At 39.1% G+C, this 21,927-nt stretch overlaps 1 protein-coding gene across 3 annotated transcripts in view; it reads right to left on the bottom strand.

Moving 5' to 3' along the window:
* Positions 1–21,927, bottom strand: part of LOC112231472 (interleukin-1 receptor type 2) — a 32,783-nt gene that overhangs the window by 7,003 nt on the left and 3,853 nt on the right. For 2 of the 3 annotated variants that reach the window (XM_042306485.1, XM_042306484.1), the window contains exons 2-5: positions 14,388–14,465; positions 2,139–2,406; positions 1,867–2,047; positions 1,009–1,198 (exon numbers count right to left, since the gene is read on the bottom strand). In XM_042306485.1, coding sequence (XP_042162419.1) covers positions 1,009–1,198; positions 1,867–2,047; positions 2,139–2,406; positions 14,388–14,465 — 717 coding nt within the window. The remainder of the gene's footprint in view (positions 1–1,008; positions 1,199–1,866; positions 2,048–2,138; positions 2,407–14,387; positions 14,466–21,927) is intronic. The other variant, XM_042306486.1, reaches the window with a different exon arrangement.

The raw sequence follows: 21,927 nt of genomic DNA, 5'->3' as shown, positions 1-21,927 counted from the left end.
AACCACTTAGGGATTTCTCCATGATGCAAGTGGTGACTTTAAAAAGTTACGGAGTTTAATGGATGTGATAGGAAGAAACTGAGGATGGATCAACAACATTGTAGTTACTCCACAATACTAACCTGATTGACAGGGCTCATGAAGGAAGCCTATACAGAATAAAAATATTCTAAAACATGCATCCTGATTGCGACAAGGCACTAAAGTAATACTGCAAAACATGTGGCAAAGCAATTCACTTCTTGTTCTGAATACAAAGTGTTATGTTTGTGGAAAATCCAATGCAACACATTACTGACTACCACTTTCCCTATTTTCAAACATAGTGGTCGCTGCATCATGATATGGGTATGCCTGTCGTTAAGGACTGGGGAGTTTTTTATTTGAAAAAGAAACGGAATTCAGCTAAACACAGGCAAAATTGTGGAGTAAAACCTGGTTCCGTCTGCTTTCCAACAGGCACTAGGAGATGAATTCACCATTCAGCAGGTCAATAACCTTAAACACAAGGCCAAATTTACACTGAAGTTGCTAACAAAGAAAACTGTGAATGTTCCTGAGTGGCCGATTTACAGGTTAGAATTAAATCTGCTTGAAAATCTATGGCAAGATCTGAAAATGGTTGTCAAGCAATGATCAACAACCAATTTGACAGCTTAAGACATTTTGAAAAGAATAATGGGGAAATGTTGCACAATCCAGGGGTGGAAAGCTCTTAGAGACTTACCCAGATAGACTCACAGCTATAAATCGCAACAAAGGTGATTCTAACATGTATTGACTCAGGGAGTTGAATACTTATGTAGATTCTTGACAAAAAAATGACAATTAAATCTATTTGAATCCCACTTTGCAACACAAGTTGTGGAAAAAGTCAACGTGTGTGAATACTTTCTGAAGTTACTGTCTCTGTAATGGCTGTGGTAAGGATTGGGGGTATATGGTAATAATCTGATCCTAGATCTGTGGTTAAGGACAACTTTTATGAGCTGTGCCAACAATACTCACCGTCCACCATACTGTTGATGGTCTCTGAGATCCTGCCGCTGAGCCCTTCCAAGTTAAAGGTCATGGTGCAGGTGTAGAACGCATGGTCCTCAAGGGTGACCACTTCTACTCGGAGTAACTCCACAGCACTGTGACTGACATAACTAAACCTGTTCCACAAGGGATCATCTTCCACAATGGGTTCACAGCCCTGACAGGGTTAAAATAGAAATGCACACTGAAAGGTAGTGGTAATGGAATATGGCTAGTAGTACAAAATGAATATAGAATTACACATAAGTTCTGATAATGTCTTACCTTAGAAGAACTACTCTCAGAACAATTCAATGCAGTACAATATGTGAGAGCAATGAACAATGTAAAGGGTATGTGCAGTACTGTGTCTGTTGGAACATTGTCTCAAATGTAGTCACAAGTTTTCACTAGTAGTAATAACCCTACATTCCTATAGTTTTAAACACAAATTAAGCATACATAGAGACTGACTGGATAGCTGAAAAGAAAGAGTTCAAACAGACTTTCCAGCACTGTCAGGAAAGGGCAGACTGGGACCAGAAAACCCGCCCGGGCGTTTCTGACTCACCGGACCATTTTTCCCTTGAGGCCTGACATTGGCCCATTTTCTTTCCTTGAGGCCCCCAAAAGGCCAATTTTTGTCATTGTGGCCCCAATTATTAGCCAGATAATTATATTTTTGTACAAAAAAAACTAGTTAGACAATTCCATTGGGCTAAAAATGGACCAGCCCATCCACCATTTTCTCAAAATGCCAGATGGCTAGTTCGCCCCTGCTGTCAGGCGTCCCCTCTCAACACTCTCCTATTGCACTGCATTGTCTGTTTACCCCATTGGACTCACCTTGTACCACTGGATGGAGTAGTTGTCTACTTCCCTGATATGCTCACTCAATGGGCAGTTCAGGAAAGAGGTGGCTGTGTTGGTCAGGACCTGTTGGGCCTTTTCTGGTCGACCGCATTCTTCTGGGTTGGTGTGGTTCACAATCAGTAAGGCAACCTTCTTGTAGCACTCAGAAGGTAGTCTGTTATCAAAGGTAACAGGAAAGATTTACACCACACACTCATATACACACACATATACACACACACAGCAGACAAATGTATAGCCCCTACCTCACAACACACTCATAGTCTCCAGCATCTTCCATCATGATGTTAAAAATCCAAAGTGTCTTCCCCCGCACCAGAGTCTTTCCTGTCTTCCTGGTCAGCTCTGTCCCAGTCCTTAGGTAATACCATGAGATGTTATAGGGGATGCTGTGGTAGTTGAACCCATTGAGGTCCAACAGGGTGGATGTCAACATGGCAGCATCACCGGAAACTGAAAAGACCCACTCAGTCTCTCGTCCTTTGTCCTCACAGAGCTCTGCAAACAAAGAGTCTACAGAGTAAAGACAAACATGCAGTACAGGGACTGTTTGAGGACCACCATCTTATTTAACTTTTCTAGGATATTGGAATTTTGGATGAAAAGCATGCCCATATTCATCTGCCTGCTACTCATCCCCAGAAGATAAGATATGCATATTATTAGATATGGATAGAAAACACTCTGAAGTTTCTAAAACTGTTTGAATCATGTCTGTGAGTATAACAGAACTTATGTAGCAGGCGAAACCCCTAGGACAAACCATTCAGATTTTTTTTTGAGGTCACCCTCTTTTCAATGGGTTTTCATTGGGAATACAGATTTCTAAGGGTCTTGCTTGCAGTTCCTACCGCTTCCACTGGATGTCACCAGTCTTTAGAAATTGGTTGAGGTTATTCCTTTGTGTAATGAAGAAGTACGACCATCTTGAACGAGGTTCACTTCATGTGTACTGTTTGATAGAGGCGCGTGACCAGAAAGCATGCTTCAGTTTATTTTCTTCCTGTATTGAACACAGATCATCCCGTCTTCAATTTGATCGATTATTTACTTTAAAAAATACCTAAAGTTGTATTACAAAAGTAGTTTGAAATGTTTTGGCAAAGTTTACAGGTAACTTTTGAGATATTTTGTAGACACGTTGCGCAAGTTGGAACCGGTGTTTTTCTGGATCTAACGCGCCAATTAAATGGACATTTTGGATATAATATGGACGGAATTAATCGAAATAAAGGACCATTTGTGATGTTTATGGGACATATTGGAGTGCCAACAGAAGAAGCTCGCCAAAGGCATGATTTATATTTTTATTTCTGCATTTTGTGTCGCGCCTGCAGGGTTGAAATGTTTTCTCTCTTTTGTTTATGGAGGTGCTAATGGCCTCGTTTGCTTTTGCCGAAAAGCCTTTTTGAAATCTGACATGTTGGCTGGATTCACAACACGTGTAGCTTTAATTTGGTATCTTACATGTGTGATTTCATGAAAGATTGATTTTTATAGGAATTTATTTGAATTTGGCACTCTGCATTTTCTCTGGCTTTTGGCCAAGTGGGACGCTACCGTCCCACATATCCCAGAGAGGTTAATGAGGCCACCTCTTAAAGAACAGAATATGTTGGGGAAATGATGCACACCAAAAAAGTATGCAATTATTATGCGTGTCATGTAGTATGCATAGACAGAGTTTTTACAGAGATGGTCTTTCAAAATATATCTCTTCACAACAAATGTTCATTTTTTTATTAACACTGATGGTGTTAAATCAATACTGAAATTGTTGAGTCTGTGGACCCGTATAGACACCAAAACAGTGTTAAATTAACAGACCATTTAGTGTAAAGCCTTATTCAAATATTTCCCACAGTGTCTTGCCTTTCGAGCAAATTGTAGAGTTACCACCCATGACTGTATTTGTTAGTGACAGAGCAATTATTACTGTATTCATCCATTTTTGTTCCTTAGGATTTCAAAAAGTGAGATCCGAAGTGAATATGTTGTCATAAAAAATAATGTTTCATAAGGCCTTAGTTTGCAGGCATAGTTTTAACCTAATACTTGGGCCTGAAACTCATACACGTCACTTTGAACTAAAACCATGCCCATCATCATATTTCCCAGCATGCTCTATTTCAGGATAATGTTTTTATTTTATTTTTTGTTTCAATATTGTTGTGACTTGACTATCATTAATGTGATGACTGTTATTTATCTAATGAACAAACTATGTTCAATTGTTATTCGATTTAAAATAATCATGTAACAATTAACTCGTTATGAATTTGGGACACCACAGAAGAAGTTGTTTAACATGATAGCATCTCCTGAAATAAACTCAAAGATATATATATGAATGATATATCGATAACAGTCACTTAGTAACCATTACCTCATATCAGTACCATTCTGAATGTTGCATACTCCTTGATATCTGAAAGAACCCTAACCTCACTTATCAGCATTATGCAAATTGGCTTAATTATTTATTTACTAACTAACTAAATAATTACACAGAATCCATACATACACACTTACATGAGATAAAAAAAAAACCCTAGTGGACTGACAAGATATGACGGCTTGTTACACATATGCAGAGGGAGGGGTAGATAAAGAGAGGGAGAGACAAAGAGAGTCAAACTTATCGAACATTTAGAAACTACCTTTAAATTAATAATAATACTTTGCTCAAGAACCACCTCTCATTTGGGTAAGGAACGCAATGTATTTATGTGTAGATGTCTTTGTTCGTCTATCTCTGTTGGACTCGATTGATCATTCTATGGGAAACGGGGTCGTTGTCTTTAGTGTCCCATTCGGTCTAAGGCCCGGCTTGTCCACAAGAGGTCACAATGTCCTTCTTCTTTGTAGAGCTTCTCTGGTAGTGAAGTGTTTGTTAGGCCAGATACTTTAGATGCACCAACGATTGTATGAGATGGAATGTTTTCCTTCCCACCTCGTGTCTTTAGTAAAAGTTCTAGGTCCACTTTTACATGCACAGCTGCAAACTGAATGTTTATGGTCTCGTAGTGGAGGTTATCTTCTCACTTAGTGTTGTTTTCAGAGTTTCCAACCATTTCATAACGTCCAGCTCGCGATTCCCATCAGCTGGTCTGGTAGTTTCAACCATTTGTAACGTCCATCTCCGTTCGTCTGCTGGTCTCAATGATTTATTATTCAGGGTTCAGCTCCCGACCACTTTACACGCCAGTAGTAACCCAGCAATGTACTGGTCTCACCATTTTCAGCAGTGTACCGCTCCACACTTTCTGGTCTGAATATGTTCATTCTTAGCGAGTCCTTTTAAGCACTCTGGTTGGAAAGGCAGTTCCATCACACTGACACGCTCTTCTGACCTCATTAGGGGCGTGTTTTAGTTCATGTGAAGACTAAAATCATATTTCTATCTTTTCAAAAATAGTTTCATTGTTCTTCATATTGTATTGACATCCTATGGGTGTAACGGTTTTCTTTAGTTGAAGTAGAGGCGGACCAAAACGCAGCGTGGTGGTTATTCGTGTTTTTTAATAAAGACACTAGACATGAATAAACTAACAAAAACAATAAACGTGGAAAACCAAAAACAGCCCTAACTGGTGCAAAACACAGAGACAGGAACAATCACCCACAAACACACAGTGAAACCCAGGCTACCTAAATATGGTTCCCAATCAGAGACAATGACTAACACCTGCCTCTGATTGAGTATTATATCAGGCCAGACATAGAAATAGACAAACAAGACATCCAACATAGAATGCCCACTCAGATCACACCCTGACCAACCAAAACATAGAAATATACAAAGCAAACTATGGTCAGGGTGTGACAATGGGATGGAAACTATACAGATAAAATATGTACACTTTCCAAGTTACAGTTATTTCGTTATCCCATCCTTAATGAGGTCACAAAAGAATAAACAATATGACAGTATTATTCTTTAGATCCCCACGTGCCATTCTTAACATTCCTATCTTATGAATATTGTTCCAAAGTTTATTTTTTGGCTGTTGGAGTTTTTGGGCGCAAAATGTCTCTGTAACAAAGGAATTACAATCTTAATACTTATTTTCCACCATAATTTGCAAATAAATTCATTAAAAATCCTACAATGTGATTTTCTGGATTATTTTTTTTTTTCTAATTTTGTCTGTCATAGTTGAAGTGTACCTACGATGAAAATTACAGGCCTCTCTCATCTTTTTAAGTGGGAGAACTTGCACAATTGGTGGCTGACTAAATACTTTTTTTGAACAAGTATTTGATACACTGCCAATTTTGCAGGTTTTCCTACTTACAAAGCATGTAATTTTTATCATAGGTACACTTCAACTGTGAGAGACGGAATCTAAAACAAAAATCCAGAAAATCACATTGTATGATTTTTAAGTAATTCATTTGCATTTTATTGCATGACATAAGTATTTGATACATCAGAAAAGAAGAACTTAATATTTGGTACAGAAACCTTTGTTTGCAATTACAGAGATCATACGTTTCCTGTAGTTCTTGACCAGGTTTGCACACACTGCAGCAGGGATGTTGGCCCACTCCTCCATACAGACCTTCTCCAGATCCTTCAGGTTTCGGGGCTGTCACTGGGCAATACGGACTTTCAGCTCCCTCCAAAGATTTTCTATTGGGTTCAGGTCTGGAGATGGCAACACCCACCCGTAGCACGCGCTCCAGCAGGTGTATCTCACTGATCATCCCTAAAGCCAACACCTCATTTGGCCGCCTTTCGTTCCAGTTCTCTGCTGCCTGTGACTAGAACGAATTGCAAAAATCGCTGAAGTTGGAGACTTTTATCTCCCTCACCAACTTCAAACATCTGCTATCTGAGCAGCTAACCGATCGCTGCAGCTGTACATAGTCTATCGGTAAATAGCCCACCCATTTTACCTACCTCATCCCCATACTGTTTTTATTTATTTACTTTTCTGCTCTTTTGCACACCAATATCTCTACCTGTACATGACCATCTGATCATTTATCACTCCAGTGTTAATCTGCAAAATTGTAATCATTCGTCTACCTCCTCATGCCTTTTGCACACAATATATATAGACTCTCTTTTTTTTCTACTGTGTTATTGACTTGTTAATTGTTTACTCCATGTGTAACTCTGTGTTGTCTGTTCACACTGCTATGCTTTATCTTGGCCAGGTCGCAGTTGCAAATGAGAACTTGTTCTCAACTAGCCTACCTGGTTAAATAAAGGTGAACAAAAAAAAATCTATTATTGTTACTATACATATTTTTTCCTGACTGTTTTCCATGTTATTTGGTTAGTTCTCTTAGGCATCCTCATAGATAATTATGTTATCATGGGACTGCACATTTTTTCCCTCTGACCAACACCAATTGGCGGCCAAGGGTTTGCCTTATGACGCACCTTTGCGTCCTGAGTCAGGGAGATGGTCTGATGGTCTTAGTGACAACAGACCTAGATATGGGGGAGGTTTTAGTTGGTAGAATATTAGGACAATTGGAGATTTACAAAGTTGCTGCTACAGTATGCTAAACAGTGCACATTATTATGGTACTGCTATATGGGCACTTAATAATCACGGTGCTTTATAATGGTAAGATTACAAACATTGGTTGTGGTAAGTATAATTGAAACTTGGGTATCGTTACGGTAAGTGGGAAAATAATTACAGCAAGTTATAATTGTAATGGCTTAGCAGATCATAAAAAGAATATCAATTTTTACATGGCTAAAAGAGAAACAATATAATATCTATTGTTTACAGGAAACTCATTCTACAAATATAGATGAGGTTGGATGGAAAAGGGACTGGGAGGTAGAAATATATTTTCGTCATGGTCAAAATAACTTAAAAGGGGTGATTATACTAATTAATACAAATTTTGATTCGAATGTGCAAACAGATCCGCAAGGACGATGGATACTTTTAAATATGCTATTGGACCAAAAACAGATCTCATTCTACAAACAGAAATCATTCTACAAACTATCACTCTCAAGACTTAAGGAGATCACAAAGATCATGGATACATTAGAACTAGTGGATATATGGAGGTTTAAAAACCCAGACCTAGAGAGATATACATGCAGGAGGCTTTATCAAGCTATCCGTCTTGATTACTTCCTAGTCTCGTTCCTGTTGGCATCAAAAGTTTAAAAAGTATTAATATGAGACTGAATGCGATCGTACCACCATCTAATTGGCCTCCATAAAACTCTTACAGAATTTCCACGTGGACGGGGATATTGGAAATTTAATCAAAGCCTATTGGATGACAATTTGTTCTTAACTAAGACAAAATAATTCATAATTTACTTTTTTGTACAACATAGGTACAGCAGATCCTCTTATTGTATGGGACACTTTCAAATGTACTTTTAGAGGCCATTCAATACAATACACACCATTAAAACATAAGCAGTTTAGGTCAAAAGAGATTAGACTAATAAAGGAAATAGAGGAAGTAACAGAGCAGGTAGATGGTAATGGAAACTGTACTATAGAGACACGAAATAGGTTAAAGGAAAAACAAAAAGAAATGGAGGTACTTATTCAAGAACGATCAAGTGTAATGTATTACAAAAATAAAGCGAATTGGATGGAAAATGGGGAAAGATGCATTTTTGAATCTTCAACACAGAAATTCTACCAAAAATAATTTACAGAAACTCGTTACAAATGATGGTTATCCATGATTCACAAAATGATATTTTGTAAGATGACTCTAGTTTTTTCTTAAGTCCGCAATCTGGATCCCTGCACAGTCTCATTGAAGATTTTGATCACTTTTCTAGCCTCACTGGATTAAAACCTAATTATGACAAGTGTACCATATTACGTATTGGATCATTAAAAAAGACAGTGTTTCCACTACGTTGTAGTTTACCAATCAAATGGTTTGATGGTGAAGTAGACATACTTGGTATTCACATCTCAAAAAATATAAATGAACTTACCTCAATTAATTTCAATAGAAAGTTAGCAAAAATAGATACGATTTTGTAACCATGGAGAGGTATGCTTGTCTATTTATGGAAAAATCACATTGATTAACTCTTTTGTCACAGTTGACTTACTTACTAATGGCATTGCCAACTCCAGATGCTTTGTTTTTAAAATTATATGAGCAAAGAATATTTCATTTGATTTAGAATGCTAAACCAGACAAAATTAAACGTGCCTATTAATATAATAAATTATTTTGGGGTGCTGAAATGATTAAATATTAAAGCTTTAAACCTCTCACTTAAAGCTTCACTCATACATAAGATATACTTAAACCCAAAATGGTTCTCCAGTAGATCGTTAAGTAAAGTTCATCCTTTGTTCAAAAAAATCTTTTTTTCGTCATACAGATTAGAACTTCACATTTCAAAGTAATTGAAAATAAAATTCTTTAAAAGTATCACCCTTTCTTAAACAAGCCATATAAAGCTGGTTACAATTTCAGTTTTATCCTCCAGAAAAGATAGAACAAATATTACAACAAATGTTATGGTTAAACTCAAATATATTGATGAATAAAAAACATTATTTATGGAAAAAAGGTTTTAAAATGGTATTATATTTATTAATGATATTATGAGTAGAAATTGAGGAGTTATATCACAAATGCAGTTATCGAAAATATATGGGAATATCTGCTCAATCCAAATTTACAAACAACTGATTGCAGCAGTTGGAGGAGGCAAGTGGAAAAGGGAGAAGGTAGGGAACTTGTTTGCCCGCCATATATTAAAGATACAAATTGGCTGAAAGGAATTGGCATAAATAGACAAATATACCAGTTTCAAAAATGTTGACAGATGCACCATACAGGCTGCAATATAAATGGGATGAGATTTGCGATGTACCAATTCCATGGCACATAGTTTATGAGCTGATACAAAAAAATTACACTTGACTCAACACTTAAGAGTTTTTCAATTTAAATTATTGTATAAAATTCTTATCATGACACAAGGCGAGACCCAGATGCTGACACAGGAGGCAAATGGATGGAGTCTTACAATGTTTATTAATCCAAAAGGAGAAGGCAAGAGAATGGTCGTGGACAGGCAAAAGGTCAAAACCAGATCAGAGTCCATGAGGTACAGAGTGGCAGACAGGCTCGTGGTCAAGGCAGGCAGAATGGTCAGGGTCCAGAAACAGGCAAGGGTCAATAGATAATTTGTTCTGGTATTGCCCCTATGTAGCTTGTTTCTAGTCACAGGTTCAGGAATGGTTAAAAAAAAATCACAACATGCTCTTAAAATTAACCTTACAAATAACAGTAGGGCGATCTGGAAAGCCATAACCAGTCAATAAATAATTTAATAATACTCGTAGGAAAGGTTTTCATCTTTAGCTCACAATCTGTGGATAATATCCGATTAGAAAGATTCAAACATTTTGTAAAACATCAAAGCACAATTGAAAAATATATGGCACATGGAAACAAAACAAGGGTGGTCTATGGTGATAGGTGGGATGGGCTGTGAGTGGCAGAGGGTTGGGATTAAAGATTATATAATGTATTGTTGTTATACATAAAAGTACCCTGTATGTAAAATGTATAGGTAAAATGTATGTTTTTGTAGCAAAAAAAGCAGTAAAAAACTATGATATTTGTCCTCCGAAGAGAGGTGGTGAAGGGGTTAGAAAAAAGACAAGGGGTGATGGTCTATGTGTATTTGTAAACAACAGCTAGTGCACGATATCTAAGGAAGTCTCGAGGTTTAGCTCGCCTGAGGTAGAGTATCTCATGATAAGCTGTAGACCATACTATCTACCTAGAGAGTTTTCATCTGTATTTTTTGTAGCTGTCTACAAACCACCACAGACCGATGCTGGCTCTAAGGCCGTATACCGCCATAAGCAAACAGGAAAACGCTCATCCAGAGGCGGCGCTCCTAGTGGCCGGGGACTTTAATGTAGGGAACTTAAATACGTTTTAGCAAATTTACACCGGCATGTTAAATGTGCATCCAGAAGGAAAAAAACTCTACACCACCTTTACTCCACACACAGAGACCCATACAAAGCTCCCTCTCACCCTCCATTTGTCAAACCTGACCATAATTCTATCCTCCTGATTCCTGCTTACAAGCAAAAATTAAAGCAGGATGCAACAGTGACTCGGTCAACAAAAAGTGGTCAGATGAAGCAGATGCTAAACTACAGGACTGATTCTTCCGATGGCATTGAGGAGTACACCACAAATGTCACTGGCTTCATTAATAAGTGCATCGATGACGTCATCCCCACAGTGACTGTACGTACATACCCCAACCAGAAGCCATGGACTACAGGCAAAAACCGCGCTGAGCTAAAGGGTAGAGCTGCCGCTTTCAAGGAGTGGGACTCTAACCCGGAAGCTCATAAGAAATCACGCAATGCCCTCCAACAAACCAACAAACAGGCAAAGCGTCAATACAGGACTAAGATCAAATCGTACTACAATGGCTCTGACGCTCTTCAGATGTGGCAGGGCTTGCAAACTATTACAGACTACAAAGAGAAGCACAGCCGCGAGCTGCCAAGTGACACGAGCCTACCAGATGAGCTAAATTACTTCTATGCTCACTTTGAGGCAAGTAACACTGAAACGTGCATGAGTGCATCAGCTGTTCCGGACGACTGTGTTATAACACTCTCCGCAGCCAATGTAAGACCTTTAATCAGGTCCACATTCACTAGGCCGCAGGGCCAGACGGATTACCAAGACGTGTACTCCAAGCATGCACTGACCAACTAGGAAGTGTCTTCACTGACATTTTCAACCTCTCCCTGTCTGCGTCTGTAATACCAACATGTTTCAAGCAGACCACTATAGTCCCTGTGCCCAAGAACACTAAGGTAACCTGCCTAAATGACTACCGACCCGTGGCACTCACGTCTGTAGCCATGAAGTGCTTTGAAAGGCTGGTCATGGCCCTAGACCCACTCCAATTTGCATACCGCCCTAACAAATCCACAGATGATGCAATATCTATTGCACTCCACACTGCCCTTTCCCACCTGGACAAAAGGAACACCTACAGCTAAAGTCGGAAGTTTACTTACACTTAGGTTGGAGTCATTAAAACTAATTTTTCAACCACTCCACAAAATTCTTGTTAACAAACTATAGTTTTGGTAAGTCGATTAGGGCATCTACATTGTGCATGACACAAGTCATTTTTCCAACAATTGTTTACAGATTATTTCACTTCTAATTCACTGTATCACAATGCCAGTGGGTCAGAAGTTTACATACACTAAGTTGACTGTGCCTTTAAAGAGCTTGGAAAATTCCAGAGAATTATGCCATGGCTTTAGAAGCTTCTGATAGGCTAATTGACATAATTTGAGTCAATTGGAGGTGTATTTGTGGATGTATTTCAAGGCCTACCTTCAAATTCAGTGTCTCTTTGCTTGACATCATGGGAAACTCAAAAGAAATCAGCCAAGACATCAGAAAATAAATTGTGGACCTCCACAAATCTGGTTCATCATTGGGAGCAATTTCCAAATGCCTGAAGGTACTACGTTCATCTGTACAAACAATAGTATGCAAGTATAAACACCATGGGACCACGCAGCCGTCATACCACTCAGGAAGGAGACGCGTTCTGTCTCCTAGAGATGATCGTGTTTTGTTGCAAAAAGTACAAATCAATCCCAGAACAGCAAAGCATCTTGGGAAGATGCTGGAGGAAATAGGTACAAAAGTATCTATATCCACAGTAAAACAAGTCCTATATCGACCTAACCTGAAAGGCCGCTCAGCAAGGAAGAAGCCACTGCTCCAAAACCGCCATAAAAAAGCCAGACTACAGTTTGCAACTGCACATGGAGACAAAGATCGTACTTTTTTGGAGAAATGTCCTCTGGTCTGATGAAACAAAAATAGAACTGTTTGGCCATAATGACCATCGCTACAGTATGTTAGGAGGAAAAAGGGGTAGGCTTGTAAGCCGAAGAACACCATCCCAACCGTGAAGCACGGGGGTGGCAGCATCATTTGTAGGGGTGCTTTGCTGCAGGAGGGTCTGGTGCACTTCACAAAATAGATGGCATCATGAGGTTAGAAAATTATGTGGATTTATTGAAGCAACATCTCAAGACATCAGTCAGGAAGGTAAATCTTGGTTGCAAATGCGTTTTCCAAATGGACAATGACCCCAAGCATACTTCCAAGTTGTGGCAAAATGGCTTAAGGACAACAAAGTCAAGGTATTGGAGTGGCCATCACAAAGCACTGACCTCAATCCTATAGAAAACTTTTGGGCAGAACTGAAAAAGTGTGTGAGAGCAAGGAGGCCTACAAACCTGACTCAGTTATACCAGTTCTGTCAGAAGGAATGGGTCAAAATTCACCCAACTTATTGTCGGAAGCTTGTGGAAGGCTACCCGAAACATTTGACCCAAGTTAAACAATTTAAAGGCAATGCTACCAAATACTAATTGAGTGTATGTAAACTTCTGACCCACTGGGAATGTGATGAAATAAATAAAAGCTGAAATAAATCATTCTCTCTTCTATTGTTCTGACATTTCACATTCTTAAAGTAAAGTGGTGATCCTAACTGACCTAAGACAGGGGATTTTTACTCTGATTAAATGTCAGGAATTGTGAAAAACTGAGTTTAAATGTATTTGGCTAAGGTTTATGTAATCTTCCGACTTCAACTGTATGTGAGAATGCTATTCATTGACTACAGCTCAGTGTTCAACACCATAGTGCCCTCATAGCTCATAACTAAGCTAAAGACCATGGGACTGAACACCTCCCCCTGCAACTGGATCCTGGCTAAACAATACATGTAACAAGACATCCGCCACGCTGATTTTCAACACGGGGGCTCCTCGGGGTGCGTGCTCAGTCCCCTCCTGTAATCCCTGTTCACTCATGACTGCACGGCCAGGCACGACTCCAACACCATCATTAAGTCTGGCTAAGGTGTTTGTAAACTTCTGACTTCAACTGTATATATATTTTTAAATGATATTGTTGATGCAATTTCAATGGTGTTCGAGTTGCTTTGTGTTACCAAATTTTCTTGAGAGTATTTTACTGTATCACTTTTCACTGCATCCAAGTTACTTGACATAGGCGTTTCAAAGAGCTCTCAGTCAAGGCAAATTAATTAATATAATCTCACAGCCCACTCAGCCTGTCTTTTTAAACTTCCTGGTAGGTAGCCATGAGATAAAAAGTACTTTTCAGAATGACTGTTCAGGAACTTTAAAACGGTGTTTTTTTAACACAGTAGAATTTGCTCTGTGCTATACCTTTGAGAACACAAGAAACATGCACACAAATATTTTCCAGGTTGCTGGTTCAAAGGATATAATTCCATCAACACCCACTAGAGGTCAGACTTAAATCATGACAAAGTGAAGGACCATGTTTCCGGATACAGAGCTGTTAAACTTGATCCAGTTAAATTCAATCAGTACTTCTAGCTGTCCTCATAACATGGTTGATTGATTGATTGATGGCTGATGAATTCTGTGGGTAAAGTTCATCCTACTTACCTCCTACTGCCTTGGAGTTGCCAGTGAGACAGAGGAGTGAGAAGAGCAAGAGCTGCAACCTCTGACTCCAATCCATAGCTGAAACAAAGAGACACACAGAATCACTTGTGAGTTTTAGTCACACATTGACATAATAGACTCAAACAAACTATCAGAATCAAGGGTCACGTCATACTGTCCAAAATCTTCAGCAAGTGAAGTGATCAGACACACAAAAGTACCATGCTTCTTTCTGACCATCCACTTAATCCCTTACTTGTCAACTGAATGTCTGTCTCCCACACAAACACACCCCAGAGCTACATAGCAAATTATCCAGTGTTAAATCAACATTGAGTGTTAAATTAGCACTTAAAGTGTGGACCCCTATAGACATTGGAAAGTGTTAAATTAACACACTGCTTAGTGTAAAGAATATATATATATTTATTTAATACCCCAGAGTGTCTATTCTGTCAAGTGAATTATAGAGTTACAGCACTATCCATGACTGTATCTGTTAGTGACAGAGACATAGTTGTTGCATTCATCCATTTTCAGTCCAATAGCATTCACCAAATGAGATCCTTAGTGAATATGTCATCATAAATTGTTTTATGTTTAACTGCAAGTCAGTTAAGAACAAATTCTTATTTTCAACAACAGCCTAGGAAAAGTGGGTTAACTGCCTTGTTCAGGGGTAGAACAACAGATTTTTACCTTGTCAGCTCAAGGATTCAATCTTTCAACCTTTCGGTTACTAGTCCAACGCTCTAACCACTAGGCTACCTGCCGCCCATTTAATGTTAAGGGCCTACACTCTGAACATAACAATTAAATGTTGAATTAACACTCATTGTTCTAAAATAACCCCAGTGTTGGTGTTAATAACCAGAGTTGAACCAAAACCACGCCCATTATAATCACATTTCACAGCGTGCTCTATTTCAGGTTGATTTTAAGATTTTTCTCAATATCTATGTTTTTTTAATGTACATTGATTAATTGATGTTATGCTTCTCAAATACAAATGTCATACATTTTCTAAACTAATCCGATATGTTACTGAAATGGTTGTTCCAATTTAGATGCTTTAGGTAGTCTCATATTTCAGTTTTCCCACCCTGGCAGTCATTCTGAATGCAGGTTGTGGGTGATATAAAATTCAGAAGGTTGGATATCCCCATTCCGGCTGGATTTCTACCAGAATTAGACATCATTTTGCAAGCCAGCATAATGTGACAGGTTATGTGATTATCTAAACATGGGTTAATTTAACCATCAGATGGGTTTTTATTCACTTTCTTTCTGGGTTGACCAAGCAGCCTGGTCTTTTTATTGAAATTATGGGCAAATGGGTTAAGTGCCTTGCTTAAGGGCACATCGACAGGTTTTTATCTAGTCGGTTAGGGGATATGAACCAGCGATCTTTCAGTTACTGGCCCAGTGCTGTTAACTGCAAGGCTACAGCCATAAGGCTGTGCCTTGACAGAGGCACTACAGGATGTGGAGTCAAGAGTGCTAGTAGGCGCCAGAATCAAATCTACATCTGTGCTCCCATTTGCCCATGTTTCTTAGAGATCATTTGAATGGTAACATTTTGTGATATTCAACTCGACCTGTGGTATAAGCACATTCATACAGTAGCTGTTTCATAACACTTCAAATGAAAGTCACTATACTGAAGGTGTTTGTGCACACACTATAAAGCCATATGACAAGGTTATGACGTCCGTCATTCCATTCAATTTAATAATGTGACACAGAGGTTGGTAAATGACAAAACACCCTGTTATAACATCTGGTAGGTAGACTCTTATGTAGCATGTAATAACATATGACAAAAGTTGTCTTGCAGACTGTATAATAGCAGTTGTTACTAACAGTTGACATTAGAGAATATGACAACAGGATGAACAGTCATCTATAAAACCCATTATTAACTAGTTTTATTACATCTTATGCTATTACTCACTACTATTCAAAAACACTTATGACAGCTTATGACATTTGGTATAATGTGTAATATAGCTGTTATAAAGGCTTCATCAATAAGGACACATACAGTAAAGTGTTGACCGAAATGTCTGATTAACGGTTTTAGTCAACCAGCTACAGTAACAATTTCAACCCATTGAAATGGATGGTGAAAAAGCACTCTAGTGAGAGAAGTACAGCATTATGATGGTTGTAGTAAGTCATTTCATTACTGGACGATCGCCAAAACCGGCATAGGGGAAAATGAATCAACGGTGTCACCCACACGGTGTCAATGTAATTACTCATATCTGACATGATTGACCTCTCACAATGAATCTGATGACTGATGTTCAAGACGTGAATGACTTGAGACAAAACAAAGTGAAGATTTGGAGTGATAAACTCAGCAGAGTGCAAAGCAAAATAATGCAACTCACAAAAGACCATAACAGAGAAGAACATCAAGACAGTACAAAATATACAATTCAAAAAACACAAAATGTCAATTAACTGACTGAACCCTAGTCAACACTTTACTCAGATGTCAACCACACACACCACGAAGACATACTTTGTAGCAGGTTACTCTTTAGTCATCATGCAAGGCCACAGCTCTGCACACTCTCTCTGCAACACGTGCATGGTCCATGCTTTTTACTCCATGATCATACAGAGTACTAACCAGCAACGACTAACACATTCCTAGCACTTAGCAACACACATGGTAAGACAAGATAAGGTTCAAATTCTGTCACTTGCACACATAGCACAACGGTAATTCATTTGTGGATGGTGTCCAAACCTAACGCAATTATCTCCAAGCATATAAATGACAACATGAAGCGTGCCGTTTGTGATAAGAGTTATAAAACCAGGAGGGAGTTCCTCAAAATCCTGAAACTTCAAACGATAGATCTGTTGGATCCTGTGTTTTACATTATAGCCATTACCATATATATGATTGAATATTATCTGCTGTTGGCTTGTGTGGATGTATGTATGTGTTATGCAACATAGCTGACTTGAAACATTGTTAAAAGCTTCAGGGCCATGGGCCTTTCTCTTGATGGAAAAATACAGAAGACAGGAACTATGCAATGAGTTGGGGGGGCACATTCAGAGCGTGGGGTTGCAGAACAAGCGGTCTTTTGTTAGATAACAGGAGCCAGGTGCGAGATAACGGTATCGAGCATGAGCGCATGGATGTTCTTCACAGCAACAGTTACATCTATCAACAGAAGCGCCAAGAGGCGGGGACCCGCCTGAGCGCCTGCAATAGGCTGAGCAAGTTTAAACCACGCCCAGTCTCTACTCTGACAGGCCGGCTCGGAAGCCGGAACTACTACTGCCATCAGGGTATATTATAATATCTTTGTCAGGAACAAGTCAGTTCTCTGTTTTGCCCTGCGAGGTGGGACAGAGAGCCCGTATATACGAGAATTGCATTTACCACTTATTGCTTAGCTAATACAAATACATAGTATACAATCTCATTGTCATATTTATCCTGATACCAGATTCGAATTGACGCAACTCTAATCATGGTGCCCCGACGTGATCTGGTAAAGGACTTCGCTGGACATTGGTGTGCCAGCCAATTGGCCAGTACTGTCATCGGACGGTGTGTCTCACAAATCCTGACCGGTCAACTAAAAAAGGTAGGCAGACACCTGTTGTGAAAAACTAAAGTTCTGCACATTGGAGTTATCCAAATTTAGTTTTGTGAGACACCTGTGTGATGTAAGTAACCAAATTCTATTAATTTATATTGGTAAAGGATCATAAGGATTACATAGTGGTAAATGCAATTTTGAACTGATCGATCACTTTATGGTATGACAGTGAATGTAATGTACTAGGTAGTTCGGCGAAGCTACTGATTTATATGAGGGTGGGTTGGCGAACCTACTTGTGTGAGTGTGGATGAACGGCAATATAACAGCGAATGTAATGTACTAGGTGGGTCGGCGTACCTACTGGTTTGTGTGGGTGAGTCGGCGTACTTACTGGTGTGAATGAAGATTTGATAAGACAAATCGAATGATTGTGGTACATTAGTTATGATTGTGGTACATTAGTCGGCGTACAATAACAGGTGAATGACCTAAGGGTAATGAGATGGGTTTTATTGGAAATAAGATAAGTTCACTGAATGAATGTAGTACATTTGGTATTGAGTGGGAATAGCTTATACCAGTTTGAACAACCTACGGGTATTTCTTGAAGTCATACTGTTAATTGACTAAGGAGGTAGCAACGTTGACATGAAAAAAAGTGGCGAATGGTATTGGAAATTATTTTTAAAATTATATGATACACACCCCAAATGTACTTAACAATGACTGGTCAAGAGGCTGAGAAGGTGTTGAAAACTTTGAAGTTTGGTGGTAGGAACGGGGAGAAAAGCTATACAGGGAGTGGACAGAAGAGGGCAGCATTGCCGCGCCCAACGGGCGACAGGGAGCCTGGTTTGATATTGGAGACGCTAAAACGGAGAATCCTTGCTGGGGAAAAGCTTGGGCCTTTGAATTGTAATGCTTTCTGGGAATTGTCTCAGTGCGGGAGTTTATAGACAATTATAACTGCATGGTTATTGGCGGGGAAACTCAATCATTTGAATGGCGTTGGGGTAAAGTTTTTGCCTTCGATGCGGGGGACTGGGGTTCGTGTCTCAGCCTTGACATCGATAGACTAAAATTCATTCTGATTGTAATTCAAATATTTATGGGTTTTGCCCGGATTGATACGGTTATTAGTATTTGTTCAAGATATGACTGAACGTTTTGATAGTTTGTTTAGGTTGAATTGAGAGACTAATTCGTTGGAGATAATGGCGAGGCAATTTCTATGTAATACATAATGATCACTGGAATAGCCTATTGGGAATGGAGTCGTATTTTTATTTATTTTTTTAAAAGGTGCTGGGTCATGGGATGAGACAGTTATCTAAATCTGATGAATTCTAAATAATAATGAATAGACAATTACGATAGATTTGTGCCCATCGAAATGTTTTTATGAATTTAGCGAAGTACATGGTACGTTTACATTTTGGGGTAGAGGAAGTTGGAAGGTAAAACTGCGTAATTACGTTGACTACACAATAACGTTCCTCAAATGATGACAGAGAAAATTGGTTGTGTCATTGAGAGGGAAAATGCGTGCATTATAGCTTTGAGTCACTTTACAGAAAGAAAGAAAAAGTTCCAAATACATTTAAAAAAATTTTTTTAAAGTAGCTGAATATCGTTTTACAATAATTCCCGGTTATTGATTTTGGTTTGATTGTTCAGATAACCACCTGTTTAACTTCAAATGGTGTTAAGGTATACTAACATTAGAATCTGTTTTCATTATGGGGAACAATGAAAAGCCTGCAAAGTGGATTGCAGGCTGATTTTATTTTATGTTAAAGGGACAGTGCTCGTTTATCACAATTGTGTGAGTTTATTGGCAGGGTATAAAGCATTTTGGGGAGACAATCCTTTAAAGCCTGAATGAGTTACATGAAACATTGAGGAAATTTAAAACAAATTATTTGAGGGTATTATTATAATTATTAGGTTTTGTTTGTAGCAAATGTTTTGGGTTTAAGGGGATTTCCATGTTCCCAGAGACAAGATATCTTAAAGGGGTACACTCACATATGGAATATTAGGAGTTTTATTTTCTGAGTTTTGATTAAACAAGTGATTTTTTTTTGTTAAGATAAAGGGTTCTTTAATATGTCTAATATGGTATGGAACACAAATGTAAGGGGATGGTGTGACCTTTGACCTGCTTTCATGGCTCGCCCAGGTGGTCTGATCAGCCACAGGGGGGTGCCATTTGAATAATGAATTTGTGGTCATAGGTAATACTTTTTTATATTTTTTATACATGTATATTTTTTATTATATATATTTATTTATTTAGTATGTTTTTTTAAGGTAAATGAATTATAGTGGAGTTTAATTAACCTATATAAGGACTTGCCATCATAGACATGTTTTTTTTTTAAATCCATGAGTTTAGATAAAGCCAAACAGTGAGACATTTAGTTAAAATTTGGAAACATGAGAAAAAGAGCTACAGACAGATAGGGGGAAAAGGCAGACAGAAGAGCCCTCCCCAGCGCTGCGGAGACCTTGAAGGTTGGAGAGCAGAGAGGAGAAGTTTTAGAAGGGGCGCCAGGACGAGCAAAGATAACAGTTACTGAGTGGAGACAAAAGGGAGAATTGGACATGTGGAGAATGAAAGGGGCGCTCCTACATGATAATGTCAGAACAGAAGGATAATATACTAATCTTATCTGAGTCATTATTTAGAGTAGGTAAGGTTGTTACCTGGGCAGAGCCAGGTATCAAAAGGGGGATGGGTAAATTGTGGTCTAGGATAGGATGGGGCCTATTGGATAATAAAATCATTTTAAATAATAAAAAAAAAACATATATTCTAGCTAACAAATAGGCATAGAGGTTAAAGCTATAATCAGAGAGAACAAATGAGAAACTGTTTGTTAACCAAACCTGTATGTCCAAGATTTTATGCATTACAGGTGAATTAAAGGAGAAGGTGATTCACTCAATCCAGTCCCTGTGGAGAATAGATGTGAAGCAGCCCGTTGGGAGGGCCATACCAAGTGCTCCTGGTGACAGCCTTTGCGGTAGCTACCTGGCGACATATCACACATTGTTGGAGGGTAGGACACACTGCCACTGCCGAACCATCACAGAGTTAGAGAGAAGAACCGAAACCAATATGGTTCGGGGTTTCACTCTCTTAACGAAGCTTCCCTGACCCCGCCCTCCCATCACTGTGTAGCGTTCATAGAAGTGAAAGTGTGGTTTGGCCTCTGGCTGCTGATGTGTTCTCTGGGAGAGGGTGGGGCTTTACAGGAGTGTCAGTGTACCTGTGTAATGGGGGAGGGTGTCCGTATGGGGATTACATGATAACCAACTTGGGACAGTTCTAGGATTGGAGAAGAGGGTATCCTTATAGCATAGGGGATCCCACAAAGGTGGATAGGTTTTCCATGATATGGGGGAAACCTGGGAGCACTGTTGAACTTTGTAAAAGTGATGAAATCCTATTAACCATCAAAACTATTAAGCTCTCTGATGGAGGGACTTACACCCTTGGACTACAAAGGACCAGGACAGACACGATGGGTGTGTTTTCTATTAAGGTGCTGCCAAAACCACAGAGGTCCCAGACGAACCAGAGCCAGACACACTCCTCTACCACCCCTGGACCGAACCTGCCACCTACCACCACTGTGTCATATCTCATTCAGGTAATTAACATTAGAGACTATTCAGCTATTGATCAATTAGGCACTGAGACTGGTTTTGATGGTAGGGACAATTTGTGGCTGTCTTATATGAGGTATACAGCTAAGACCCTGACAAGAAAGGACTGCATGAGTTACATGAAACATTGGTCATGCTAGACCTCTTCTGGCTACACACCCATTTGCTATAGGAGAAGGAGAGGGGTGGTTGTGTATTCTGAGAGGTTTTTACCAGGTTCAGCCCAATTCAACTCTCTGTTCCTCTTTGAGCCTTGTGTTTCCTACAGTACCTCCTCATCGGGCCCCTTG

The sequence above is a fragment of the Oncorhynchus tshawytscha genome, linkage group LG26 (genome assembly GCF_018296145.1).
Source record: "Oncorhynchus tshawytscha isolate Ot180627B linkage group LG26, Otsh_v2.0, whole genome shotgun sequence".
Classification (NCBI taxonomy): Eukaryota; Metazoa; Chordata; class Actinopteri; order Salmoniformes; family Salmonidae; genus Oncorhynchus; species Oncorhynchus tshawytscha.
The sequence above is the reverse complement of the archived record's forward strand: the minus strand, read 5'-3'. Positions and strand labels throughout refer to the sequence as shown.